This window comes from Mobula hypostoma, chromosome 1, assembly GCF_963921235.1.
Source record: "Mobula hypostoma chromosome 1, sMobHyp1.1, whole genome shotgun sequence".
Taxonomy (NCBI): domain Eukaryota; kingdom Metazoa; phylum Chordata; class Chondrichthyes; order Myliobatiformes; family Myliobatidae; genus Mobula; species Mobula hypostoma.
In genome coordinates this window covers 30,121,269-30,145,512 of record NC_086097.1, presented here as the reverse complement: position 1 = coordinate 30,145,512, position 24,244 = coordinate 30,121,269, and the positions used below count along the sequence as shown (strand labels likewise).

The following is a 24,244-nucleotide window of genomic DNA, read 5'->3' as shown; positions in this document are numbered from 1 at the left end:
GACTGGACTCGACTCTTCCAGACTAGAACATAGGCAGAGACAACCATTCAGCCCATCGTGCCTGTGCTGAACCTCCACTCCCGAGCTCAATAGATCTTTTTGCAGCCCAGTTGAAACGCGGGGAGGGATTGCTCCCGGCGCCAGGGAACAACCTCCCACTCCCCAACAACAGCCGGCTCGCATCCGTCCGCCACCCGAGAATCAGCCCAAATCACTAACCTCTACCGCAGGCAGCGGTTTGCAGTCCAGGCCCCGCGTTGCTAAGAGAGCGTTGCTTAGGTACCGTTGCCCTGGCAACAGAGGGGGCAGACGGGGCCACGTGACGACACTGGTGGTGGGCTGGAAAGCGCTGGGCTCGCGCGCGCGTGTGTCTTCCCCCCCCCCCACCTCACCCCAGGAGGGGCGGTGCCAGGCGCGAGGGCGCGTGCACGAGCAAGAGCACGAGCGGCGGCGCGCGGGGTCGGGGTGCTAGCTGGCTGCTTGTCGGAGGGCCGTCGCCGCCAAGTTCCGCGGGGAGCAGCCGCTCTCCGCTGACCGGTCGGCAGCATGGATCTCTCCTTCATGGCCGCGCAGGTAAGCAGGAGACGGGAGGTATAAGGAGATCACCGCGGAGTGAGAGAGGGATGGAGAGAACGAGAGGGGGATATGGAGAGAATGAGAGTGGAATGAATGGAACGAGAAACAGAGGGGTATGAAGGGAACGACAAAGAGGGAGGAGGGAACGAGAGGGTGTGATGTGGATGGAGGGAATGTGAGAGAGACATGGATGGAGGGAATGAGAGACGAGGATGGGAATGAGAGAAGTGGATGGTGGGAATGTGAGAGACGTGGATGGAGGGAATGTGAGAGAGACATGGATGGAGGGAATGAGAGAGAGACGAGGATGGAGGGAATGAGAGAGGCGAGGATGGAGAGGACATGAGAGACGTGGATGGAGGGGACATTAGAGAGACGTGGATGGAGGGGACGTGAGAGAGACGTGGATGGAGGGGACCTGAGAGACGTGGATGGAGGGGACGTGAGAGACAGAAGTGGGTGGTAGGGACAAGAGAGAAGTGGGAGTTGCAGTCGAGAGAGAGAGAGACATAGGTGGTGGGGACGAGAAAGAAACGTGGATGGAGGGGACGAGAGAGAGAGACGTGGGTGTTGGGGACGAGAGAGACGTGGGTGGTGGGAACAAGAGAGAAATGTGGATGGAGGGGACGAGGGAGAGAAGGAGTGATGTGGTTGGAGGGCACGAGAGAGAAATGTAGGGGAAGAAGAGAGAGGTAGAGGGAAACGAGACAGAGCGACGTGGAGGGAAACGAGAGAGAGAGAGGTGTGGAGGGAAATAGGTATATGGAGGAATTTAAGGTGGGGGTTATGTGGGAGGCAGGGTTTGAGGTTCAGCACAATAATGTGGGCCGAAGGGCCTGTACTGTGCTGTACCATTCTACACTGTATGTTGAAATGAGAGAGAGGTGTGGATGGAAATGAGAGAGAGGTGTGGATGGAAATGAGAGAGAGAGAGAGGTGTGGAGACAAATGAGAGGGAGAGGTGTGGATGGAAACGAGAGAGAGAGGTGTGGATGGAAATAGAGAGAGAGGTGGAGGGAAACGAGAGAGAGAGAGGTGGAGGGAAACGAGAGAGAGAGAGAGGTGGAGGGAAACGAGAGAGAGAGAGAGGTGAGGAGGGAAACGAGAGAGAGAGAGAGGTGAGGAGGGAAACGAGAGAGAGAGAGAGAGAGGTGAGGAGAGAAACGAGAGAGAGAGAGAGAGGTGTGGAGGGAAATGAGAGAGAGGTGAGGAGGGAAACGAGGGAGAGGGAGGGTGGAGGGAAACGAGTGAGAGAAAGAGAGGTGGTGGTGTCGAGGGGGAGAGATGTGGAAGGGGGGATCGAGGGAGACAGATGCGTACGGGAAAGAATGATAGAGATGTTGGAGGGATGGGAGAAAGATGTGGATAGAGGTAACAGAGAGGTGTGGATGGAGGGAATTAGAGATGTGGACAGGAGGGAAGGAGGGAGAGAGAGCGACGTGGACGGGAGGGAACGAAAGAGAGATAAGATAGGAGGGAACGAGAGAGAGATAGGACGGGAGGGAACAAGTGGGAGAGTGAGATGTGGACAGTAGGGAACGAGAGAGGGAGATGTGGATGGGAGGGAACGGGAGAGGGAGTTGCGGACGGGAGGGAATGAGAGAGCGATATGACAGGTGGGAACAAGAGAGAGAGATGAAGATGGGAGGGAACAAGAGGGAGAAGGAGATGCAGACAGGAGGGAACGAGAGAGAGAGTTGCAGACGGGAGAAGGAGTTGCGGACGGGAGAGAACGGGAGAGGGAGATGCGGACGGGAGGGAACAGGACAGGGAGATGCGGACGTGAGGGAACAAGAGAGAGATGTGGACAGGAGGGAACGAGAGGGAGAGAGAGATGGGGACGGGAGGGAACGAGAGAGAGAGAGATGCGGACGGGAGGGAACGAGAGAGAGAGAGATGCGGACGGGATGGAACTAGAGAGAGAGAGAGATGCAGACGGGATGGAAAGAGAGAGAGAGAGAGATGCGGACGGGAGGGATAGAGAGAGAGAGATGCGGACGGGATGGAACGAGAGGGAGAGATGCGGACGGGATGGAACGAGAGGGAGAGATGCGGACGGGATGGAACGAGAGAGAGATGAGGACGGGAGGGAACGAGACAGAGGGAGGTGCGAACTGGAGGGCACGAGAGAAAGAGGGAGATGCGGACGGGAGGGAACGAGAGAGAGAGAGATGCGGACGAGAGGGAACGAGAGAGAGAGAGATGCGGACGGGAGGGAACGAGAGAGAGAGAGATGCGGACAGGAGGGAACGGGAGAGAGAGATGCAGACGGAGAGAACGAGAGAGAGATGCGGACGGGAGGGAATGAGAGAGAGAGAGATGCGGACGGGGGAACGAGGGAGGGAGATGCGGACGGGAGGGAATGAGGGAGGGAGATGCGGACGGGGGGATTGAGGGAGGGAGATGCGGATGGGAGGGAGATGCAGATGGGAGGGAACGAGAGAGAGAGTTGTGGACGGGAGGGAACAAGGGAGAGAGAGATGCGGGTGTGAGGGAAAGAGATGTTAGAGGGATGGAAAAAAGATGTGGATAGAGGCAGCAAGAGAGGGAGATGCAGATGGGAGGGAATGAGAGAGAGATGCGGACGGGAGGGGATGAGAGAGAAATGCGGACGGGAGGGAATGAGAGAGAGATGCAGATGGGAGGGAACGAGAGAGAGAAATGCAGACGGGAGGGAACGAGAGAGAGAAATGCGGATGGGAGGGAACGAGAGATGTTAGAAGGATGGAAAAAAAATGCAGACGGGAGGAATGGGAGAGAGAGATGCAGACGGGAGGGAATGGGAGAGGGTGATGTGGACGGAAGGGAATGGGAGAGAAATATGGAGGCTATGGGAGAACTCAAGGAAGGGGAGATACTTTCAATTCAGCAAAAATAGAAAAGTCAGTGTTCTATTTTGTTTTTAGCGAATTATGTTTTCTTTCTTGTCCAGACTCTGGCAAGGTGGAGGTTAATGACTCAACAAACCTCTTTGCAGTTTAGGCTGCTGAGATCCCAGTCTCTGATCCGATGATCTTGTATTTAGAAAATGTCCTATGTTTGTGGAGAGCTCCTGAATTTTCCAATGTTTCTACCCTTATTTCTCTCTGGCCCTCCACCTCCCTAATGCCCCGCCATCAGGTTGTCTACTGGTGTTAAAGCTGGGATTGTCTCTCTCTACTCTCCTCTTCCCTAGAGGGTGTCAGCTGTACATAGTAGCTGTGATTCCTTCCCAGCATCCCAGCATAGGAATGATTACTTACATGTGGAATAGCTGGGATTTGGACTTATTTGGGAAATAGAGGGGAGGGAGGGCAGGGATTAAAGTGCCAGCACACAAATTACTGAAGTAGACTCGAGCACCCGTGTGACTGGTTCATAAATGGTGCCCAGGAGCAAAATCACTTGCCTCTGTTGAGAAACCTTCGAAGATGATGGCAGTGCTGATCTTAATATTATAGAAATTTACAACTGAGAAGCCATTCAGGCGATTGTGAGAAAAGCCCTCACTGAGGCGATCATTTCCCAGTGCTCGTTTGGTGCCTTGCTGAGCATGACTCTTTAACAACACATCCAGTTACAAAGAGGGTTCATCTACCATCATCCACCTCTTCAGGCAGTGAACTTGATAACAAGTCTCCCCTCCCTCTCTACATCTTCACACGTTGAGGGGAATAACGTTTCTAGAACTTCCTACTGATTCAACAGCAGTTATTCCATATTCAGGTTCAGAGTTATAGTTAGGTTTATTTATTTATCACGTGTACATCAAGGCACACAGTGAAATGCATAATTTGTGTTAACAGCCAACACTCCTACAAGTGGCAGTCCTGAAGTATCACCACACATTCTGGCATTCTGACATAGCATGTCGACAATGCTCAGCAAAACAACTCAAAACACAACAAAACAGAACACAATTAACAACAAAACAGCAACAGCAAAATAAATCCCTTTCCTCCCTCCTACCTGCATGAACGTATAGTCCTCTACCTCCAAGACAGGCCTCTAGTCTCCTGGCTTTGAATGAGCTGATGTTTAGTGATAGGAAAAGGCAGAGTAAAGAGATGTCTCACTGTACTAGTCTGTAGGTGTTGCACTTCCCTGCAGTCTCATTAGGTTTTATAATCTTCACTACCTGTCCTCTTTTCTCTTTTCTATGTCTCCCAACCCCGGGTTAATGACATTCCTGGAAAGGAAAATTGCTTCACCATGTCTGAGCTTCCCATCGTTTTACACAACTTGGTTATATCTTCACCCTGTCTTCTTTGCTCCAGATTAAACAGCCTGACTTTCAATGATGGTTTAGCCTCATAACTATAATCCTCCATCTCCTTATAAATTACACCATCACACGCATCCACATAGGCTGGAGGTTGAAGGCTCAGCGTCTGTGAATCTAACAGTCCAAGGCTGTCTGTCCTGGGGATGGAAGGGTGTCTGTGTGTGTGAGGGAGAGGGTGGGAACTGGGCTTGTTTCACTGTTGTTAATTTGTTTTATTATTGTCACTGCTTGTGTTGTTCTGCTGAACATGGTGGTGAGCTACATTGGGCCAGAGTGTGTGGTGACACTTGCAGAGTGCCCCAGCACATCCTTGGGTGGGTTGGTTGTTAAAACAAGGATGCTTTTCACTGTATGTTTCAAAGTACATGTGATTGATTATTTTATTTGGAGATGCAGCACAGTACAGGTCCTTCTAGCTCAACAAGCCCAAGCTACCCAATTATACTCATGTGACCAATTAACCTACTAACTGGTATGACTTTGGAATGTGGGAAAAACCAGAGCAACTGGATGAAACTGATATGGTCATAAGAAGAATGTACAAACTCCTTACAAACAGCGGCAGGAATTGTACTGGTGCTGTAATAGTGTTGTGCTAACTGCTAAATCTGAATCTGAATCTTCCAGTAATGGTGGTAAGTCCCTCCTCCCACCCAGTTGGGACAGTTAGGCATCAGAAGAGGAGGGTTTGGGGTGTGCAGTCGTGCTCCTTTCTTTGGGTAGCACTGGGAAGATAACCCCAGCAAAAGCCGGTGATTCTAGGGGTGGAAAGGAGTTTCTGGACTGCACTCTGTAGATCTAGTACTGTGTCCTGGCTTTCTCCTTGGACGAGTGTCAGTCAGGCAAACCTTGGCTTCCATCTAACTGAATAATTCAAGGAAATAAAGTTAAATGTGCTTTGTGATTCGCTGCTTCCCCGCAGGGAGAAAGTAAACTCTGGACTCAAGTGATTTCTGAATTGAGTGATTAATCTGTAGTAGGACAATTGCTATGGAGTCTACAGATGTATGCTATGGGGTTAAAGATCATTGGGTCCCCTTGGAGGCTGGGAATAGAATCATCTAACTGGCTTCTCATCTAGCATCAGAATTCAGCAAAGTGCCCTTAAGGTCATGTATCCTTGTCAGGCATGTGTCTGGAGAGGTGGGGTAGAGGTTATGAGGGGAGTGTAATAGTGTTGGAGAATGGTGCTAGAACTGAAGCTGAGAGATTGGGAACTGAGTTGGGAATGGGGCTGAGAAATTAGGAGTGGGTGTGTATTGGTTGGAATTTTGAGTATGAGATGAGAGCAAACACGAGGTTAAATTTATCATTTGCTCAAGTCCATGTATGATGCACAGTGTAATGACAAACTTACAGCAGCATCACAAACACACAGCGTCAGATAAGCAACATTCACCAGAAAAACATAAATTAAGCATAAATGATACACAATTTTTACAAGAAAACTCAAGCAGAACAAAAGTCCATTTTACTGTAAGGTGATTATAGTGTTGGTAAACTGTAGTGATCAGGGCTGCGCCAGTTTGTTCAAGATTGTTGAAGAGAAGTAACTGTTCCTGAACCTGGTGGTGTGGTACTTATATAAACACAAGATATTCTTCAGATCTTGCTGGAAATCCTGAGCAACACACACAAAATGCTGGAGGAACTCAAATGAAGAAGGCTGGTGACGTAACTCAGAGCTTGTCAGCCAATTATAAAGCCCCTCTCCTTCTGCCCTTGTTCCACAATCCACTCAGCTTAATGAGCACATTCCTCAGCTATGGGGAGTGGATTTGACATGGCCTTAGAGATAGCAACGTGTGGGATTGAGGTATCGTCTGGCTACAGTCTAATTGTCAGTGTGGGCAATAAGTTCGTGTGTCTGGTGTCTCACTGGGAAATACAGAGTAGATGTGGTCTAGTAGGGACTGAGGAAGTGGGTTCTGATGGAATAGCATTGTTGCCTGGAATTATGTCTCGAGAGCCTGTTCTTTGAGTGAGGCAGACTGGAACAAAGCTCCAGGTATATTCTGAACCACACTCCACCACCACTCCCCCAAGAACCAAACTGTGAACAGACCATCCTACAGTAATCAATGATGGAGAGAGCAGGGAGTTCCAGCCATGGATCATCCTGCCATTCATGGCAATCTTGTTGGCGAGAGGGTGGTGAATCTGTGGAATTCTTTGCCACGGATGGCTGTGGAGGCCAAACCTTTGGGTATATTTGAAGCAAAAGTTGATAGGTTCTTGATTAATAAGGGTGTCAAATGTTATGGGGAGAAAGCAGGAGAATGGGATAAAGAGGGAAAATAAATCAGCCATAACTGAATGGTGGAGCAGACCCAGTAGGCGAAATGGCCTAATTCTGCTCCTGTGTGTTATGGTTTTATGGTTCCTCTCAGCCTTTTCACTCCTTGTTCAACTCTAAACTGATTCACTTTCAATGACTTTTACAAATCATGTATCAGTATTATTTATTTACTTATTTATCATCATAATTATTATTATTGTATTTGAACAAACGGTCCTGTTTTGCACATTGGTTGCTAGTCACTCCTTATTTGTGTGTAGTTTTTCATTTTCTTAGTTATACTGTGAATGCCTACAAGAAAATGAATCTCAAGGTAGTATATGGTGACATAAGCCTACTTTGATAATAAATTTACTTTGATTTTGACTTTTATTTGGCAACCAGACTGCATACAGAGCTCTATGTAGATGAAGCAAATGTATAATGAGTCTAACATAATTTCAAAATTATGTCCCTCTGGAATAAACACAAGATTTGCATTTGTTAATGTCTTACAGCCTGACCTCATTTCTCCTCTACCTGACTTGGATTCTCTTGTTTCCATGTAATAAAATGTCTATTTTTTTTTACTTCACACTTCAGCCCTTATAGTGGAAGAATCTAAAAACAAGTGAAGTAATAGATAATCGGGGGCATGAGATTGTGAGGGGTGAGAGGAACATAAAATGATCTCTACCATTGTAAAAAGGATGAAGTAAATTAGTAGTGCTAGGGGCCAGCAAATCGTCTAGACTTGTTGGCCTGCACCTTAGGGTCTTAAAGGAAGTTGCAGCAGAAATAATAGAAACATTGGTTGTTATCTTCCGAAATTCCCTGGATTCTGGAGGAGAAAACTGCAACTCCACTGCTTAAGAAAAAAAAATAAGGAATCTATAAGCCTGTTGGCATACTATCTGTCATTTGAAAAATGACAGATTAGGAAAGTGGCCAAAAGTGACAGATGGAATACAGTGTAGGGAAGTGTATGGTCATGTGGAAGTCACTAACAGTATAGTGGAAGTTCCCGGTGTCAAGGATCATGAAGTGTGTAAAGTTAGCCATTACTAGAGAGAAGGTTCTTGGGAAACTGAAAGGTCTGACCAAATAGTGTACACCCCTGGGTTCTGAAAGAGGTGGCTGAAGAGATTGTGGAGGCATTAGTAATGATCTTTCAAGAATCACCAGATTTTGGAATTATTCCTGCAGACTAGGAAATTGCAAATGTCACTCCACTTTTCAAGAAGGGAGAGAGGCAGAAGAAAGGAAACTAAGCCAATTAGTCTGACCTCAGTGGTTGGGAAGCTGTTGGAGTCGATTATCGAGGATGAGGTCTTGGAGGCACATGGTAAAATAGGCCATAGAAAACATGATTTCCTGAAGGGAAAATCTTGCCTGTCTAATCTGTTGGATTCTCTGAAGAAACAAGCAGGATAGACGAAGAATCAGTTGATATTGTGTTCCTGGATTTTCAGAAGGCCTTTGACAAGGTGCCACACATGAGGCTGCTTAACAAGCTTATGAGCCCATGGTATTACAGGAAAGGTTCGAGCACAGATAAAGCAGTGGATGATTGGCAGGAGGCACAGAGGTGGAATAAAGGGAGCTTTAACAGGTTGGCTGCTGCTGACTAGTGGTGTTCCACAGTGGTCTGTATTGGGACCATTTCTTTTTGCATTATATGTCAATGATTTAGTTGATGGAATTGATGCCTTTGTTGTAAAGTTTGCAGATAATATGAAGACAGGTGGAGGGACAGGTACTTTGGAGGAAGTAGGCTACAGAAGTACTTAGATTTGGAGAATAGAACATAGAATAGTACAGCACAGCACAGGCCCTTCAGCCCACAATGTTGTGCTGACCCTTAAACCCTGCCTCCCGTATAACCCCCCACCTTAAATTCCTCCATATACCTGTCTAGTAGTCTCTTAAATTTCGCTAGTGTATCTGCCTCCACCACTGACTCAGGCAGTGCATTCCACACACCAACCACTCTCTGAGTAAAAAACCTTCCTCCAATATCTCTCTTCAACTTCCCACCCCTTTCCTTAAAGCCATGTCCTCTTGTGTTGAGCAGTGGTGCCCTGGGGAAGAGGCACTGGCTGTCCACTCTATCTATTCCTCTTAATATCTTGTATACCTCTATCATGTCTCCTCTCATCCTCCTTCTCTCTAAAGAGTAAAGCCCTAGCTCCCTTAATCTTTGATCATAATGCATACTCTCTAAACCAGGCAGCATCCTGGTAAATCTCTTCTGTACCCTTTCCAATGCTTCCACATCCTTCCTATAGTGAGGCAACCAGAACTGGACACAGTATTCCAAGTGTGGCCTAACCAGAGTTTTATAGAGCTGCATCATTACCTCACGACTCTTAAACTCTAACCCTCGACTTATGAAAGCTAACACCCCGTAAGCTTTCTTAACTACCCTATCTACCTGTGAGGCAACTTTCAGGGATTTATGGACATGTAACCCCAGATCCCTCTGCTTCTCCACACTACCAAGTATCCTACCATTTACTTTGTACTCTGCCTTGGAGTTTGTCCTTCCAAAGTGTACCACCTCACACTTCTCCGGGTTGAACTCTATCTGCCACTTCTCGGCCCACTTCTGCATCCTATCAATGTCTCTCTGCAATCTTCGATAATCCTCTACACTATCCACACCACCACCAACCTTTGTGTCATCTGCAAACTTGCCAACCCACCCTTCTACCCCGACATCCAAGTGGTTAATAAAAATCACGAAAAGTAGAGGTCCCAGAACCGATCCTTGTGGGACCCCACTAGTCACAACCCTCCAATCCAAATGTACTCCCTACACCACGACCTCTGCTTTCTGCAGGCAAGCCAATTCTGAATCCACCTGGCCAAACTTCCCTGGATCCCATGCCCTCTGACTTCCTGAATAAGCCTACCGTGTGGAACCTTGTCAAATGCCTTAGTAAAATCCATGTAGATCACATCTACTGCCCTACCCTCATCTATATGCCTGGTCACCTCCTCAAAGAACTCTATCAGGCTTGTTAGACATGATCTACCCTTCACAAAGCCATGCTGACTGTCCCTGATCAGACCATGATTCTCTAAATGCCCACAGATCCTATCTCTAGGAATCTTTTCCAATAGTTTTCCCACCACAGACCTAAGGCTCACTGGTCTATAATTACCCGGACTATCCCTACTACCTTTTTTTGAACAAAGGGGCAACATTCGCTTCCCTCCCAACCTCCGGTACCGTTCCTGTGGACAACGAGGACATAAAGATCTTAGACAGAGGCTCAGCAATCTCTTCCCTCGCCTCGTGGACCAGCTGGGGAATATTCCGTCAGGCCCCGGGGACTTATCCGTCCTAATGTATTTTAACAACTCCAACATCTCCTCTCCCTTAATATCAACATGCTCCAGAACATCAACCTCACTCATATTGTCCTCACTGCCATCAAGTTCCCTCTCATTGTTGAATACCAAAGAGATGTATTCATTGTGGACCTCGCTCACTACCACAGCCTCCAGGCACATCTTTCCACCTTTAACTCTAATGGGTCCTACCTTCACTCCTGTCATCCTTTTGTTCTTCACATAATTGAAGAATGCCTTGAGGTTTTCCTTCACCCTACTCGCCCAGGCCTTCTCATGTCCCCTTCTTGTTCTCCTCAGTCCCTTCTTAAGCTTCTTTCTTGCTACCCTATATTCCTCAATAGATCCATCTGATCCTTGCTTCCTAAACCTCATGTATGCTGCCTTCTTCCACCTGACTAGATTTTCCACCTCACTTGTCACCCATGGTTCCTTCACTGTACCGTTCTTTATCTTCCTCACCGGGACAAATTTATCCCTAACATCCTGCAAGAGATCCCCAAACATCGACCACATGTCCATAGTACATTTCCCTGCAAAAACATCATCCCAATTCACACCCGCAAGTTCTAGCCTTATAGCCTCATAATTTGCCCTTCCCCAATTAAAAATTTTCCTGTCCTCTCTGATTCTATCCTTTTCCATGATAATGCTAAAGGCCAGGGAGCGGTGGTCACTGTCCCCCAGATGCTCACCCACTGAGAGATCTGGGACCTGACCCGGTTCATTACCTAATACTAGATCTAGTATGGCATTCCCCTTAGTCAGCCTGTCAACATACTGTGACAGGAATCCGTCCTGGACACACTTAACAAACTCTGCCCCATCCAAACCCTTGGAACTAATCAGGTGCCAATCAATATTAGGGAAGTTAAAGTCACCTATAATAACAACACTGTTATTTTTGCAGCTTTCCAAAATCTGCCTCCCAAGCTGCTCCTCAGTATCTCTGCTGCTACCAGGGGGCCTATAGAATACTCCCAATAGAGTAACTGCTCCCTTCCTGTTCCTGATTTCCACCCATACTGATTCAAAAGAGAATCGTGCTACATTACCCACCCTTTCTGTAGCTGTAATAGTATCCCTGACCAGTAATGCCACCCCTCCTCCCCTTTCCCCCCTCTTTATCCCTGTTAAAGCACTGAAATCCAGGAATATTGAGAATCCATTCCTGCCCTGGTGCTAGCCAATTCTCTGTAATGGCCACTACATCATAATTCCATGTATGTATCCAAGCTCTCAGTTCATCACCTGTGTTCCTGATGCTTCTTGCATTGAAGTACACGCATTTTAGCCCTTTTACCTTACTACCTTTACACCCTTTATTCTGCTTCTGTTTCCTCAAAGCCTCTTTATATGTTAGATCTGGCTTTACTCCATGCACTTCTTCCACTGCTCTATCGCTCTAGGTCCCATCCCCCTTGCAAATTAGTTTAAACCCTCCCAAATTATGCTAGCAAACCTATCTGCAAGGATATTGCTCCCTCTCGAGTTCAGGTGCAACCCATCCAATCTGTACAGGTCCCACCTTTCCCAGAAGAGATCCTAGTGATCCAAAAATCTAAAACCCTGCCCCCTGTACCAACTCCTCAGCCACGCATTCAACTACTATCTCCTCTAATTCTTACCATCACTGTCACGTAGCACTGGCAGCAATCCTGAGAACACCACCCTTGAGGTCCTGTTCTTCAGCCTTCTGCCTGGTTCTTGAAACTCACACTTCCTCTTCCTGCCTATATCGTTGGTACCAACATGTATCACAACTTCTGGTTGCTTTCCCTCTCGTACCAGGACGTCGTGCACCCGGTCAGAGACATCCCGGACCCTGGTACGGACAAGAATGGGCAAGGACATGGCAGATGGAATACAGTGTCAGGAAGTGTATGGTCATGCACGGGGGTAGAAAAAATAAAAGGGTTGACTATTTTCTAAATGGAGAAAAAAATACAAAAAATCTCAGATGCAAAGGGACTCGGGAGTCCTGGTGCAGGATTCCCTGAAGGTAAATTAGCATTTTGAGTCTGTAGTAAGGAAGTCAAATGCGAAGTAAGCATTCATTTGAAGAGGAAGAGATTATAAAAGCGAGGATATAATGTTGATACTTTATAAAGCTCTGGTGAGGCTTTACTTGGAGTATTGTGAGCAGTTTTGGGCACCTTATCTTAGAGAGGATGTGCTGAAACTGGAGAGGGTTCAAAGGAGGTTCATGAAAATGCTTCCAGAATTGAATGGCTTGTTGTATGAAGAGTGTTAATTCGCTAGAATTCAGAAGAATGAGGGGTGACCTCATTGAAACCTATCGAATAGTGAAAGTCCTTGATAGAGTGGATGTGGAGAGGATCTTTCCTATATTGGGAGAGTCTAAGACTAAAGGACACATCCTCAGAATAGAGGGGTGGGCTTTTTAGAATGGAGATGAGGAGGAATCTCTTTAGCCAGAAAGTGGTGAATCTGTGGAATGTGTTGCCACAGGCAGCTGTGGAGACCAACTCTTTATGTATATTTTATGCATAAATTGATAGATTCTTGATTGGTCAGAGCATGGAGGGATATGGGGAGAAGCTAGGAGATTGGGGCTGAGAAGAAAATTGGATCAGCCATGATGAAAATGCGGAGCAGATTTGATGGGCCAAATGTCCTAATTCTGCTCCTATATCTTATGGTTTTATGAACTTTGGTAGAAGGAATAAAGGCTTAAACTATTTTCTAAACGGGGAGTAAATTCAGAAATCAGATGTGCAATGGGATCAGTGAATCCTATTGTAGGACTCCCTAAAGATTAACTTGCAGGTTGAGTCAGTTTCGAGAGGAAAGTTTTGAAGTGGCTCAAGCAAAGGGACTAGGGAATCCTAATGTAGGATTCGCAAAAGATTAACTTGCAGGTTGAGTCAGTAGTAAGGAAGGCAAATGCAATGTTAGCATTCATTTCAAGAGGAATGCAATAAAAAAGAAAGAGTGTAATGCTGAGGCTTTATAAGGCATAAAGGATTGGTCAGACTGCACTTTTGGACCCCATATCGAAGGATGTACCTGCTGGAGTTTATGAAGGAGAAATCATGTTAGACAAACTGACTAAAGTTCCTTGAAGATGATACAAACAAACATGGTATAGGAATTCAGTAGATTAGTGCAGTTGTGTTTCCAAAGGCATTCCACAAGGTACCAGTATAAAGGGTAAAGTACAAAGAGGGAGTAGACTTGGGATAACATACTGATATTGAGCAGTCAGTAACTAGTGAGGTTCCCCAAGGATCAGTGCTATGATGGCCTCAAACCACATACAATCTATATTAATGAGTTGTTTGACTTTATTTTTTTATATACAGTGGATTCTGGTTAATTGGGCCATCGGTTAATTGGGGCAGCCACTTATTTGGGATAGCTTTTAAAGAACTAAAACAAATCAACAAAACTGATGGGATTCCCCTTGTTTATTTGGAACACTCTGCCTCATAACGGCAGGAGGAGAGAGAGCGCCGCGCGTGCGCAGGCCTCCAGTGAAAAATGATATCATATCCGTTAAATAGGGGCAATGGACAATTCTGATTTGATGGAGATGGACGTGAAAGCACAGAGGAACATCTGGAAAAATTTCTGAAATGCTCGTTCGCTTCTGTCGTTACTGCGTGGTCGGGAATCTTTCGCAGGGAAGGCCTCAGAATCCCTGGCTTTGCTTGCTGTTGGCGACCAAGATGGAGGTCGAATCGTTTGGATAGAGATGGCGCTCAGTACTCGGTGTCGGAGAGCTGATCAGAGCTCGAAGTTTTCGGATGACTCAGAGTCGGACCGAGGTCGGGTATGGCAGGGAGAGTTTTTCTTCCTTCTCCCGTCTGCGTGAGATGTGGGACATTTGAGAGACTTTGGGCTTTTACTGTGCTCATGGACTTCTTCATCAAGTTATGGTATTGTTGCACTGTTGTAACTATCTGTTATAATTATGTGGTTTTGTTAGTTTTTTTCAGTCTTGGTCTGTCCTGTGTTTTGTGATATCACACCGGAGGAAATATTGTATCATTTCTTAATGCATGCGTTACTAAATGACAATAAGAGGACTGCGTGTCTTCATAATCTAATCTAATCTAATAATTGGGGTAGGAGACTTGCCAAACAGGTTCTAACTAGAGTCAGTTGTGTGCGCTTGTGTGGCTGTTAGACTACACAGTACGTAGAACAAATAGTTTTGAAAGAGTGTAAGTTGCGTGTCGTGTGTTCAAAAAGCTGTGACTGATTTTGTCACTGATAGTTTGTAAGAAATAAGCAGTAAGACAATTCTGAACTGTTTTTCTCACCACGATTTCAAGCATTGAGGCTTGGAGATGCCTGAAACAGCTGGGATTGAAAATAAAACAATTTCACTACTTCAACAAGTTAGGAACTACAGAGAATTTAAAGGTATCAACAATCTTGAATGTTACCTTTGTTACTGCCAGGTACTCAGCTTTCACCTGTGGATTTCAGTAGCTTTTTACAAGTGATAGCTGCCATTGCTCAGTACAGCACTTCGACAGGTGGGCAAAACCAGGTGAGGGTGGCTGGCGGGTTTCATACCCTTGTGAGATAGGAACATGCCTGTTCTAGCATGTGAAGTCAGCTCCAGTGGACTGGGCAGATGAGATCTAATGGACTGGAAGGTGGTTCTGTAACACTCCATGGAGAACGAAGGGCATGACAAGGCACAGAAGTTATGGTCATCCACTGCAACCAAGGAAGACCCCAGTTGTAACGTATACTCGTACCATTGGACTTGGACTTCTGAGGTCAAGACAGTGGGACTGCCCCAGCGCAACGGCTTTTCCACTTTAAAAACTCTCCCATACAGGTTTCCTGTCATTGTCAAATACGACAGACAACCACAGAAAGTATTGGTAGTGTTCCAATTTTTTCAACATTTCATTTAAATGCATAATTTGTTAAAGCATTGTATGAGGAGTCCATTATCTTCACTAGATTCTTAAAGGAGCTAATTGTACTGTAGCTAAATTTACTAACAAAGTAAGAATAGATGACTTAGCAAGCTGTAAAGAGGACACGAGCGTGTAATGGGATTTGCAAATGGAATAAAATGTGGGAAAATAGGTTAATACACTTTAGAAGGAAGAATGGAGAAGGAAATTATTAATTAAAGAGTAAAATTACAGAATGCTGCAGTACAAAGGGACCTACGGACCTAGTGCATGAAACACAAGATGTTCCATGCGGGTACAAGTACTAAGGAAGATGTGGGGTCAAAGCCTGTGTTCAAAGTCCCATGATCGGCAAGTCCCAGGATTGAGGCCCAAAGGTCAAAACCTGTGATCGGCAAGCCCTGGGGTCAAAACCCAGAGGTTGGCAAGATCTGGAGAGCATAGCCAAAGGTCAAAGTCCAGAGCTCAGTGAGTCCAGAGATAGAAAGACTGAAGTCAGTGAGTCCTGAGGTAGAGACATGAAGGTTGAAGGCCCTTGGTCAGCTTGTCTGGGGATCAGAGGCCAAATTTCTGCAAGTCTGGGTCAGCAACTGGAGGTTGAAGGCCCAATGTCTGCAATCTGGGGCCAAGAGCTGGAGACCAGGAGGTGGCCTGTCTGTGTGTGTGAGTGGGTGTGAAAGAGATTTATTTTGATGTTGATGTTGTTTTGTTGTTGTTGCTTGTGTTGTTTTGCTGAAATTTGTGGACAAACTCTATAGGCATTGGAACGTGTGGTTACATTTGACTGCCCCCAGCATATCGTTGGGTGTGTTGGTCGTTGATACAAACAATGCATTTCACTTTATGTTTCAATATACATATGATAAATCTCAATCTGAATCTAAACCTGCTGGGAACTTAAGGTATACAGGGAGAGGAAGGGAGTTGAACACAAGATTGGATGAGCTATGATCTCACTGAGTGGCAGAGCAGGCTTTAGGAGTTTTTTGGCCCACTCCTTGAAATCCGTTTGATAAGTTGGTTTAGTACAGTGAAAAACTTTGTTTTGCATGTCATCGATACAGATCATTTCATCACAACAGCGCACTAAGGTAGTACTAGGGCAAGTGTTCCCAACTTAGGATCTACGGACCTTTTGCTGAATGATATTAGTCCATGGCATAAAAAAGGTTGGGAAACAGAGAAAACCATTAACATAATGCAGAATGAAGTGTTATAGTTACAGAGAAAGTGCAGTGCAGGTAGACAATGAGGTGCAAGGTCTTAATGAGGGAGAAGGTGATGTCAAGAGTCCATCTAATTGTACTGGAGACATAGAAACATAGAAAATAGGTGCAGGAGTAGGCCATTCGGCCCTTCGAGCCTGCACCGCCATTTATTATGATCATGGCTGATCATCCAACTCAGAACCCTGCACCAGCCTTCTCTCCATACCCCCTGATCCCCGTAGCCACAAGGGCCATATCTAACTCCCTCTTAAATATAGCCACTGAACCGGCCTCAACTGAGACCCATTCAGTAGTCTCATAACAGCAGGCTGGAAGCTATACTTGAGCTGGGCAAAAGGTGGTGATACAGGATTTTGTACCTCCTGCTCAATTTTGGGGGTGGGGGAAGAGAGAATATCTTGGGTAAGTGGGTTTGAGGAAGAGAATGTCTAGGCTGCGTGGGTCTTTGATTATATGATCAAGTACAATCATATGTCTGTCCTTCATACTTTTAACATAGTTTGTTACTTTACTCCTCAACATGAAATATTTCTCCAACTTGTATTATCTTAAATTTAGAAATTGTTTTTAATTTCCAAAGTCAAATTGTTGAGAAGTTGTAGACCACAGTGGTTCCATAGAACATCAAACATGCAGCACAATTCAGGCCCTTTGGTCCACAATGTTGTGCCAACCATTTAACCTACTCTAAAATCAATCTAACCCTTTCCTCCTAAGTAGCCCTCTATTACTCTATCATCCATGTGCTTCTCAAAGAGTCTCCTAAATGTCCCTAATGTATCTTCCTCTAGCACCACCCCTGACAGCTTGTCTCTGACATCCCCTATTCTTTCCTCTAATCCGCTTAAAGTTATACCCTCCTGGGGGAAAAACAGTCTCTGGCTGTCCGTTCTATTTGTGTCTCTTATCATCTTGTACACCCCTATCAAGTCACCTCCTTCGCTTCAAAGAGAAGCACCACAGTTGCATAGTGTAGTGGTTAGTGCAGTGCCAGTACAGCTTGGGATGTGGGAGTTCAATTCTAGCGCCATCTGTAAGGAGTTTCTGTATGTCTTTCCCATGGAATGCACATATTTTCTCCGGGTGCTCAGGTTTTCTCCCACAGTCCAGTAACATACTTGGTAGGTTAATTGGTCATAGTAAATTGTCATGCTGATTAAGTTAGGGTTAAATTGGGGTTGTTGGGGATTTCTACAGCGGTGTGACTCAAAGGGCTAGAAGGGCCTACTCAGTGCTGTATTGCTAAATAAAAAATATTTTTCGATGATTTTAAGTTCCCTGGCCCCCACCGCTTTATTTTCACCATGGATGTCCTGTCCTGTCTCTGTCTGTCTGTCTGTCTGTCTCTCTCTCTCTCTCTCTCTCTCTATCTATCTATCTATCTATCTATCTGAATTTCTGTTGCAGTGAATGGCCAGACCATGCTTCGATGCAAGGGATGCCCTTTCCGTGCTTCACGGCATGTGTTTGCTAGATGGCTATTGACCCTACGGGAGGGTTCATCTGCCCTTTGACAGGTCTTGTTTTTCATCCTGCAGGGTGTCTAGCCCCCCTCCTCACCAGGCAAGCCTGGTGGGGGAGCCGGTTTAGTCACTGACCACCCGACCATGTGACAGGTAGTACTGGGTTACATGGTACCAGTAGCACTCAGACGAGTGACCTGACAATAGGAATAGTGACAGTGACTATAGGAATAGAGTGAGGTGGAGGATAAATGCATGGCTGAGGGATTGGAACAGGGGGCAGGGATTCAGATTTCTGGATCACTGGGACCTCTTTTGGGGTAGGTGTGACCTGTACAAAAAGGATGGGTTGCACTTGAATCCGAGGGGAACCAATATCCTGGCAGGGAAGTTTGCTAAGGCTATTGGGCAGAGTTTAAACTAGAATTGCTGGGGGGTGGGAACTGAACTAAAGAGATGGAGGAAGAGGTGGTTGGCTCACAAATAGAGAAAGCTTGGAGACAGTGTGAAAGGGAGGATAGACGGGTGATAGAGAGGGGATGCGCTCAGACCGATGGTTTGAGATGTGTCTATTTTAATTCAAGGAGTATTATGAATAAAACGGATGAGCTCAGAGCATGGATCGGTACTTGGAGCTATGATGTTTTGGCCATTACAGAGACTTGGATGGCTCAGGGGCACAAATGGTTATTTCGAGTGCCAGGCTTTAGATGTTTCAAAAAGGATAGGGAGGGAGGCAAAAGAGGTGGAGGTGTGGCACTGTTGATCAGAGAAAATGTCACGGCTGCAGAAAAGGAGGAAGTCATAGAGGGATTGTCTATGGAGTGTCTGTGGGTGGGTTAGGAACAGGAAGGGGTCAATAACTCTACTGGGTGTTTTTTATAGGCCGCCCAATAGTAACAGAGACATCGAGGAGCAGATAGAGAGACAGATTCAGGAAAGGTGTAATAGTAACAGGGTTGTTGTGGGAGATTTTAATTTCCCAAATATTGATTGGCATCTCCCAAGAGCGAGGGGTTTAGATGGGGTGGAGTTTGTTAGGTGTGTTTAGAGTAGAGCATCCTTTTAGGCTGGAGATGAGGAACTTCTTTAGTTAGAGCATGTTGAATCTGTGGAATTCATTATCACGGGCAGCTGTGGAGGCCAAGTCTTTACCTATAACCATATAATAACCATATAACAATATAACAATTACAGCATGGAAGCAGGCCATCTTGGCCCTTCTACCCCGTGCCGAATGCTTACTCTTACCTAGTCCCACTGACCCGCATACAGCCCACAGCCCATAACCCTCCATTTCCTTCCTGTCCATATAGCTATCCAATTTTACTTTAAATGACCATATCGAACCTGCCTCTACCACTTCTGCTGGAAGCTCGTTCCACACAGCTACCACTCTCTGAGTAAAGAAGTTCCCCCTCATGTTACCCCTAAACTTTTGCCCCTAACTCTCAACTCATGTCCTCTTGTTTGAATCTCCCCTACTCTCAATGGAAAAAGCATATCCACGTCAACTCTATCTATCCCCCTGATAATTTTAAACACCTCTATCAAGTCCCCCCTCAACCTTCTACGCTCCAAAGAATAAAGACCTAACTTGTTCAACCTTTCTCTGTAACTTAGGTGCTGAAATCCAGGAAACATTCTAGTAAATCTTCTCTGTACTCTCTCTATTTTGTTGACATCTTTCCTATAATTCGGTGACCAGAACTGTACACAATATTCCAAATTTGGCCTTACCAATGCCTTGTACAATTTTAACATTACATCCCAACTCCTATACTCAATGCTCTGATTTATAAAGGCCAGCATACCAAAAGCTTTCTTCACCACCCTATCCACATGAGATTCCAGCTTCAGGGAACTATGCACCATTATTCCTAGATCCCTCTGTTCTACTGCATCCTTCAATACCCTACCATTTACCATGTATGTCCTATTTTGTTTAGTCCTACCAAAATGTAGTACCTCACATTTATCAGCATTATACTCCATCTGTCATCTTTCAGCCCACTCTTCTAACTGGCCTAAATCTCTCTGCAAGCTTTGAAAACCTGCTTCATTATCCACAAGCCACCTTTCTTAGTACCATCTGCATACTTACTAATCCAGTTTACCACCCCATCATCCAGATCATTAATATATATGACAAACAACATTGGACCCAGTACAGACCCCTGAGGCACACCACTAGTCACCGGCCTCCAATCTGACACACAGTTATCCACCACTACTCTCTAGTGTCTCCCATCCAGCCACTGCTGAATCCATTTTACTACTTCAATATTAATACCTAACGATTGAACCTTCCTAACTAACCTTCCGTGTGGAACCTTGTCAAAGGCCTTACGGAAGTCCATATAGACAACATCCACCGCTTTGCCTCGTCAACTTTCCTAGTAACCTTTTCAAAAAATTCAGTAAGATTTGTCATACATGACCTTCCACACACAAATCCATGTTGACTGTTCCTAATCAGACCCTGTCTATCCAGTTAATTATATATACCATCTCTAAGAATACTTTTCGTCAATTTACCCACCACTGACGTCAAACTCACAGGCCGATAGTTGCTGGGTTTACTCTTAGAACCTTTTTTAAACAATGGAACAACATGAGTAATGCGCCAATCCTCCGGCACCATCCCTGTTTCTAATGACATTTGAAATATTTCTGTCAGAGCCCCTGCTATTTCTACACTAACTTCCCTCAAGGTCCTGGGGAATATCCTGTCAGGACCCGGAGACTTATCCACTTTTATATTCCTTAAAAGCACCAGTACTTCCTCTTCTTTAATCATCATAGTTTCCATAACTTCCCTACCTGTTTCCCTTACCTTACACAATTCAATATCCTTCTCCTTAGTGAATACCGAAGAAAAGAAATTGTTCAAAATCTCCCCCATTTCTTTTGGTTCCACACATAGCTGTCCACTCTGATTCTCTAAAGGATCAATTTTATCCCTCACTATCCTTTCGCTATTAATATAACTGCAGAAACCCTTTGGATTTATTTTCACCTTACTTGCCAAAGCAACCTTGTATCTTCTTTTAGCTTTTCTAATTTCTTTCTTAAGATTCTTTTTACATTCTTTATATTCCTCGAACACCTCATTTACTCCATGTTGCCTATATTTATTGTAGATATCTCTCTTTTTCTGAACCAAGTTTCCAATATCCCTTGAAAACCATGGCTCTCTCAAACTTTTAACCTTTCCTTTCAACCTAACAGGAACATAAAGATTCTGTACCCTCAAAATTTCACCTTTAAATGACCTCCATTTCTCTATTACATCCTTCCCATAAAACAATTTGTCTGAATCCAGTCCTTCTAAATCCTTTCACATCTCCTCAGAGTTAGCTTTTCTCCAATCAAAAATATCAATCCTGGGTCCAGACCTATCCTTCTCCATTATTATGTTGAAACTAACAGCATTGTGATCACTGGACCCAAAGTGCTCCCCAACACATACCTCCGTCACCTGACCTATCTCATTCCCTAACAGGAGATCCAACACTGCCCCTTCTCTAGTTGGTACCTCTATGTATTGCTGCGAAAAACTAACCTGCACACATTTTACAAACTCCAAACTATCCAGCCCTTTTACAGTATGGGCTTCCCAGTCTATGTGTGGAAAATTAGAATCCCCCACAATGACAACCTTGTGCTTACTACAAGTATCTGCTATCTCCTTACAAATTTGCTCTTCCACTTCTCGCTCCCCATTAGGTGGTCTATAATACACCCCTATAAGTGTTACTACACCTTTCCCATTCCTCATTTCCACCCAAATAGCCTCCCTAGATGAGCCCTCTAATCTGTCCTGCCAGAGCACTGCTAAAATATTTTCTCTGACAAGCAATGCAACACCTCCCCCTCTTGTCCCTCCAATTCTATCACACCTGAAGCACTGAAATCCAGGAATATTTAGTTGCCAATCACACCCCTCCTGCAACCATGTTTCACTAATAGCTACCACACCATACTTCCAGGTATCAATCCATGCTTTAAACACAAAATAATCTGCAGATGCTGGGGTCAAAGCAACACTCACAACACGCTGGAGGAACTCAGCAGGTCGGGCAGCATCCGTGGAAACGATGAGTCGATGTTTCGGGCCAGAACCCTTTGTCAGGACTGTAGGGGGAAGGGACAGAGGCCCTATAAAGAAGGTGGGGGGAGGGTGGGAAGGGGAAGGCTGGTAGGTTCCAGGTGAAAAACCAGTAAGGGGAAAGATAAAGGGGTGGGGGAAGGGAGGCAGGGAGGTGATAGGCAGGAAAGGTGAAGAAAGAATAGGGGAAAATGCAATGGGTAGTAGAAGGAGGCGGGACCATGGGGAGGTGGTAGGCAGCTGAGGGAGGGGACAGAGTGACATAGGGATAGGAGAAGGGAGGGGGAGGGAATTACCGGAAGTTGGAGAATTCTCTGTTCATACCAAAGGGCTGGAGTCTACCTAGACAGTATATGAGGTGTTGCTCCTCCAACCTGAGTTTAGCCTCATCATGGCAGTAGAGGAGGCCATGTATGGACATGTCTGAATGGGAGTGGGAAGCAGAGTTGAAGTGGGTGGCTACTGGGAGATCCTGTCTGTTTTGGCGGACGGAGCGGAGGTGCTTGACGAAGCGGTCCCCCAATCTGCGTCGGGTTTCACCGATATAGAGGAGGCCGCACTGGGAGCACCGAATGCAATAGATGACCCCAACAGACTCACAAGTGAAGTGTTGCCTCACTTGGAAGTACTGTTTGGGGTCCTGAATGGTGGCAAGGGAGGAGGTGTAGGGACAGGTGTAGCACTTGCGCTTACAGGGATAAGTGCCAGGTGGGAGATCCGTGGGGAGGGACATGTGGACCAGGGAGTTGCGGAGGGACCGATCCCTGCGGAAGGCGGAGAGGGGTGGAGAGGGAAAGATGTGCTTAGTGGTGGGGTCCTGTTGAAGGTGGCGGAAGTTGCGGAGGATAATGTGTTCGATCCGGAGGCTAGTGGGGTGGTAGGTGAGGACAAGGGGAACTCTGTCCCTGTTGTGGTGGCGGGAGGAGGGGTGAGAGCCGAAGTGCGGGAAATGGAGGAGATGCAGGTGAGGGCATCACTGATGATAGCAGAAGGGAAACCACGATCCTTAAAGAAAGAAGACATTTGAGATGTCCTGGAACCGAAAACCTCATCCTTGGAGCAGATGTGGCGGAGACGGATGAACTGGGAATAGGGAATGGCACTTTTGCATATGGCAGGGTGGGAAGAGGTATAGTTGAGGTAGTTATGAGAGTCAGTGGGCTTGTAGGAGATGTCAGTGGACAGTCTGTCTCCAGAGATGGAGACCGAGAGATCAAGAAAGGGGGAGAGAAGTGTCTGAGATAGACCAAGTGAATTTGAGGGCTGGGTGGAAGTTAGAAGTAAAGTCGATGAAATTGACGAGCTCAGCATGGGTGCAGGAAGCAGCACCAATGTAGTCGTCAGTGTACCAAAGGAAAAGTTGGGGAGTAGTACCAGAATAGGTTTGGAGCACAGACTGTTCCACATAACCAATGAAGAGGCAGGCATAGCTAGGGACCATGCGAGTTCCTATAGCTACACCCTTGGTCTGAAGAAAGTGGGAAGAGCCAAAAGAGAAATTATTGAGTGTGAGAACCAGTTCTGCCAACCGGAGGAGGGTAGTGGTGGTGGGGAACTGGTGAGGTCTATTATCCAGAAAGTAGTGGAGGGCTTTGAGGCCTTTTTCATGGGGAATGGAGGTGTATAGGGATTGGACATCCATGCTTTAAGCCCATTGACCTTTCTTATAATGCTCCTAGCATTAAAATAAATGCATTTAAGAAATTTTCCACCTCTTACTCTCTATTTATCACTAACGGTGCAAATAACTTTACTATTTTTCTTTCTTCTCCCCTACACCTGTTCCTACTCTCTGGTTCCCCTCCCCCCTCGTATCTAGTTTAAATCCACAGGAGCCTCTCTAGCAAACCTACCTGTAAGAATATTTGTCCCCCTCCAGTTCAGATGTTAATCGTCCCACTGGAACAGGTCCCACCTTCCCTGGAAAACTGCCCAATTATCTATAAATCTGAAGCCCTCCCTCCTGCACCATGTCTTCAGCCACGTGTTGATCTGCGCCATCTTACTATTTTTGAACCCGCCTGCACGTGGCACTGGTAGCAATCCTGAGATTGCTATCCTG

General features: G+C 45.9%; 1 protein-coding gene across 1 annotated transcript in view; it reads left to right on the top strand.

Annotated features, from left to right (window-relative positions):
* The first annotated feature begins 401 nt into the window (after positions 1–401).
* The window catches only part of LOC134345167 (uncharacterized protein C14orf132), an 83,158-nt gene continuing 59,315 nt past the window's right edge, over positions 402–24,244 (top strand). Inside the window, exon 1 of the mRNA XM_063045400.1 lies at positions 402–573. Coding sequence (XP_062901470.1) covers positions 547–573 — 27 coding nt within the window. The 5' untranslated portion in view covers positions 402–546. The remainder of the gene's footprint in view (positions 574–24,244) is intronic.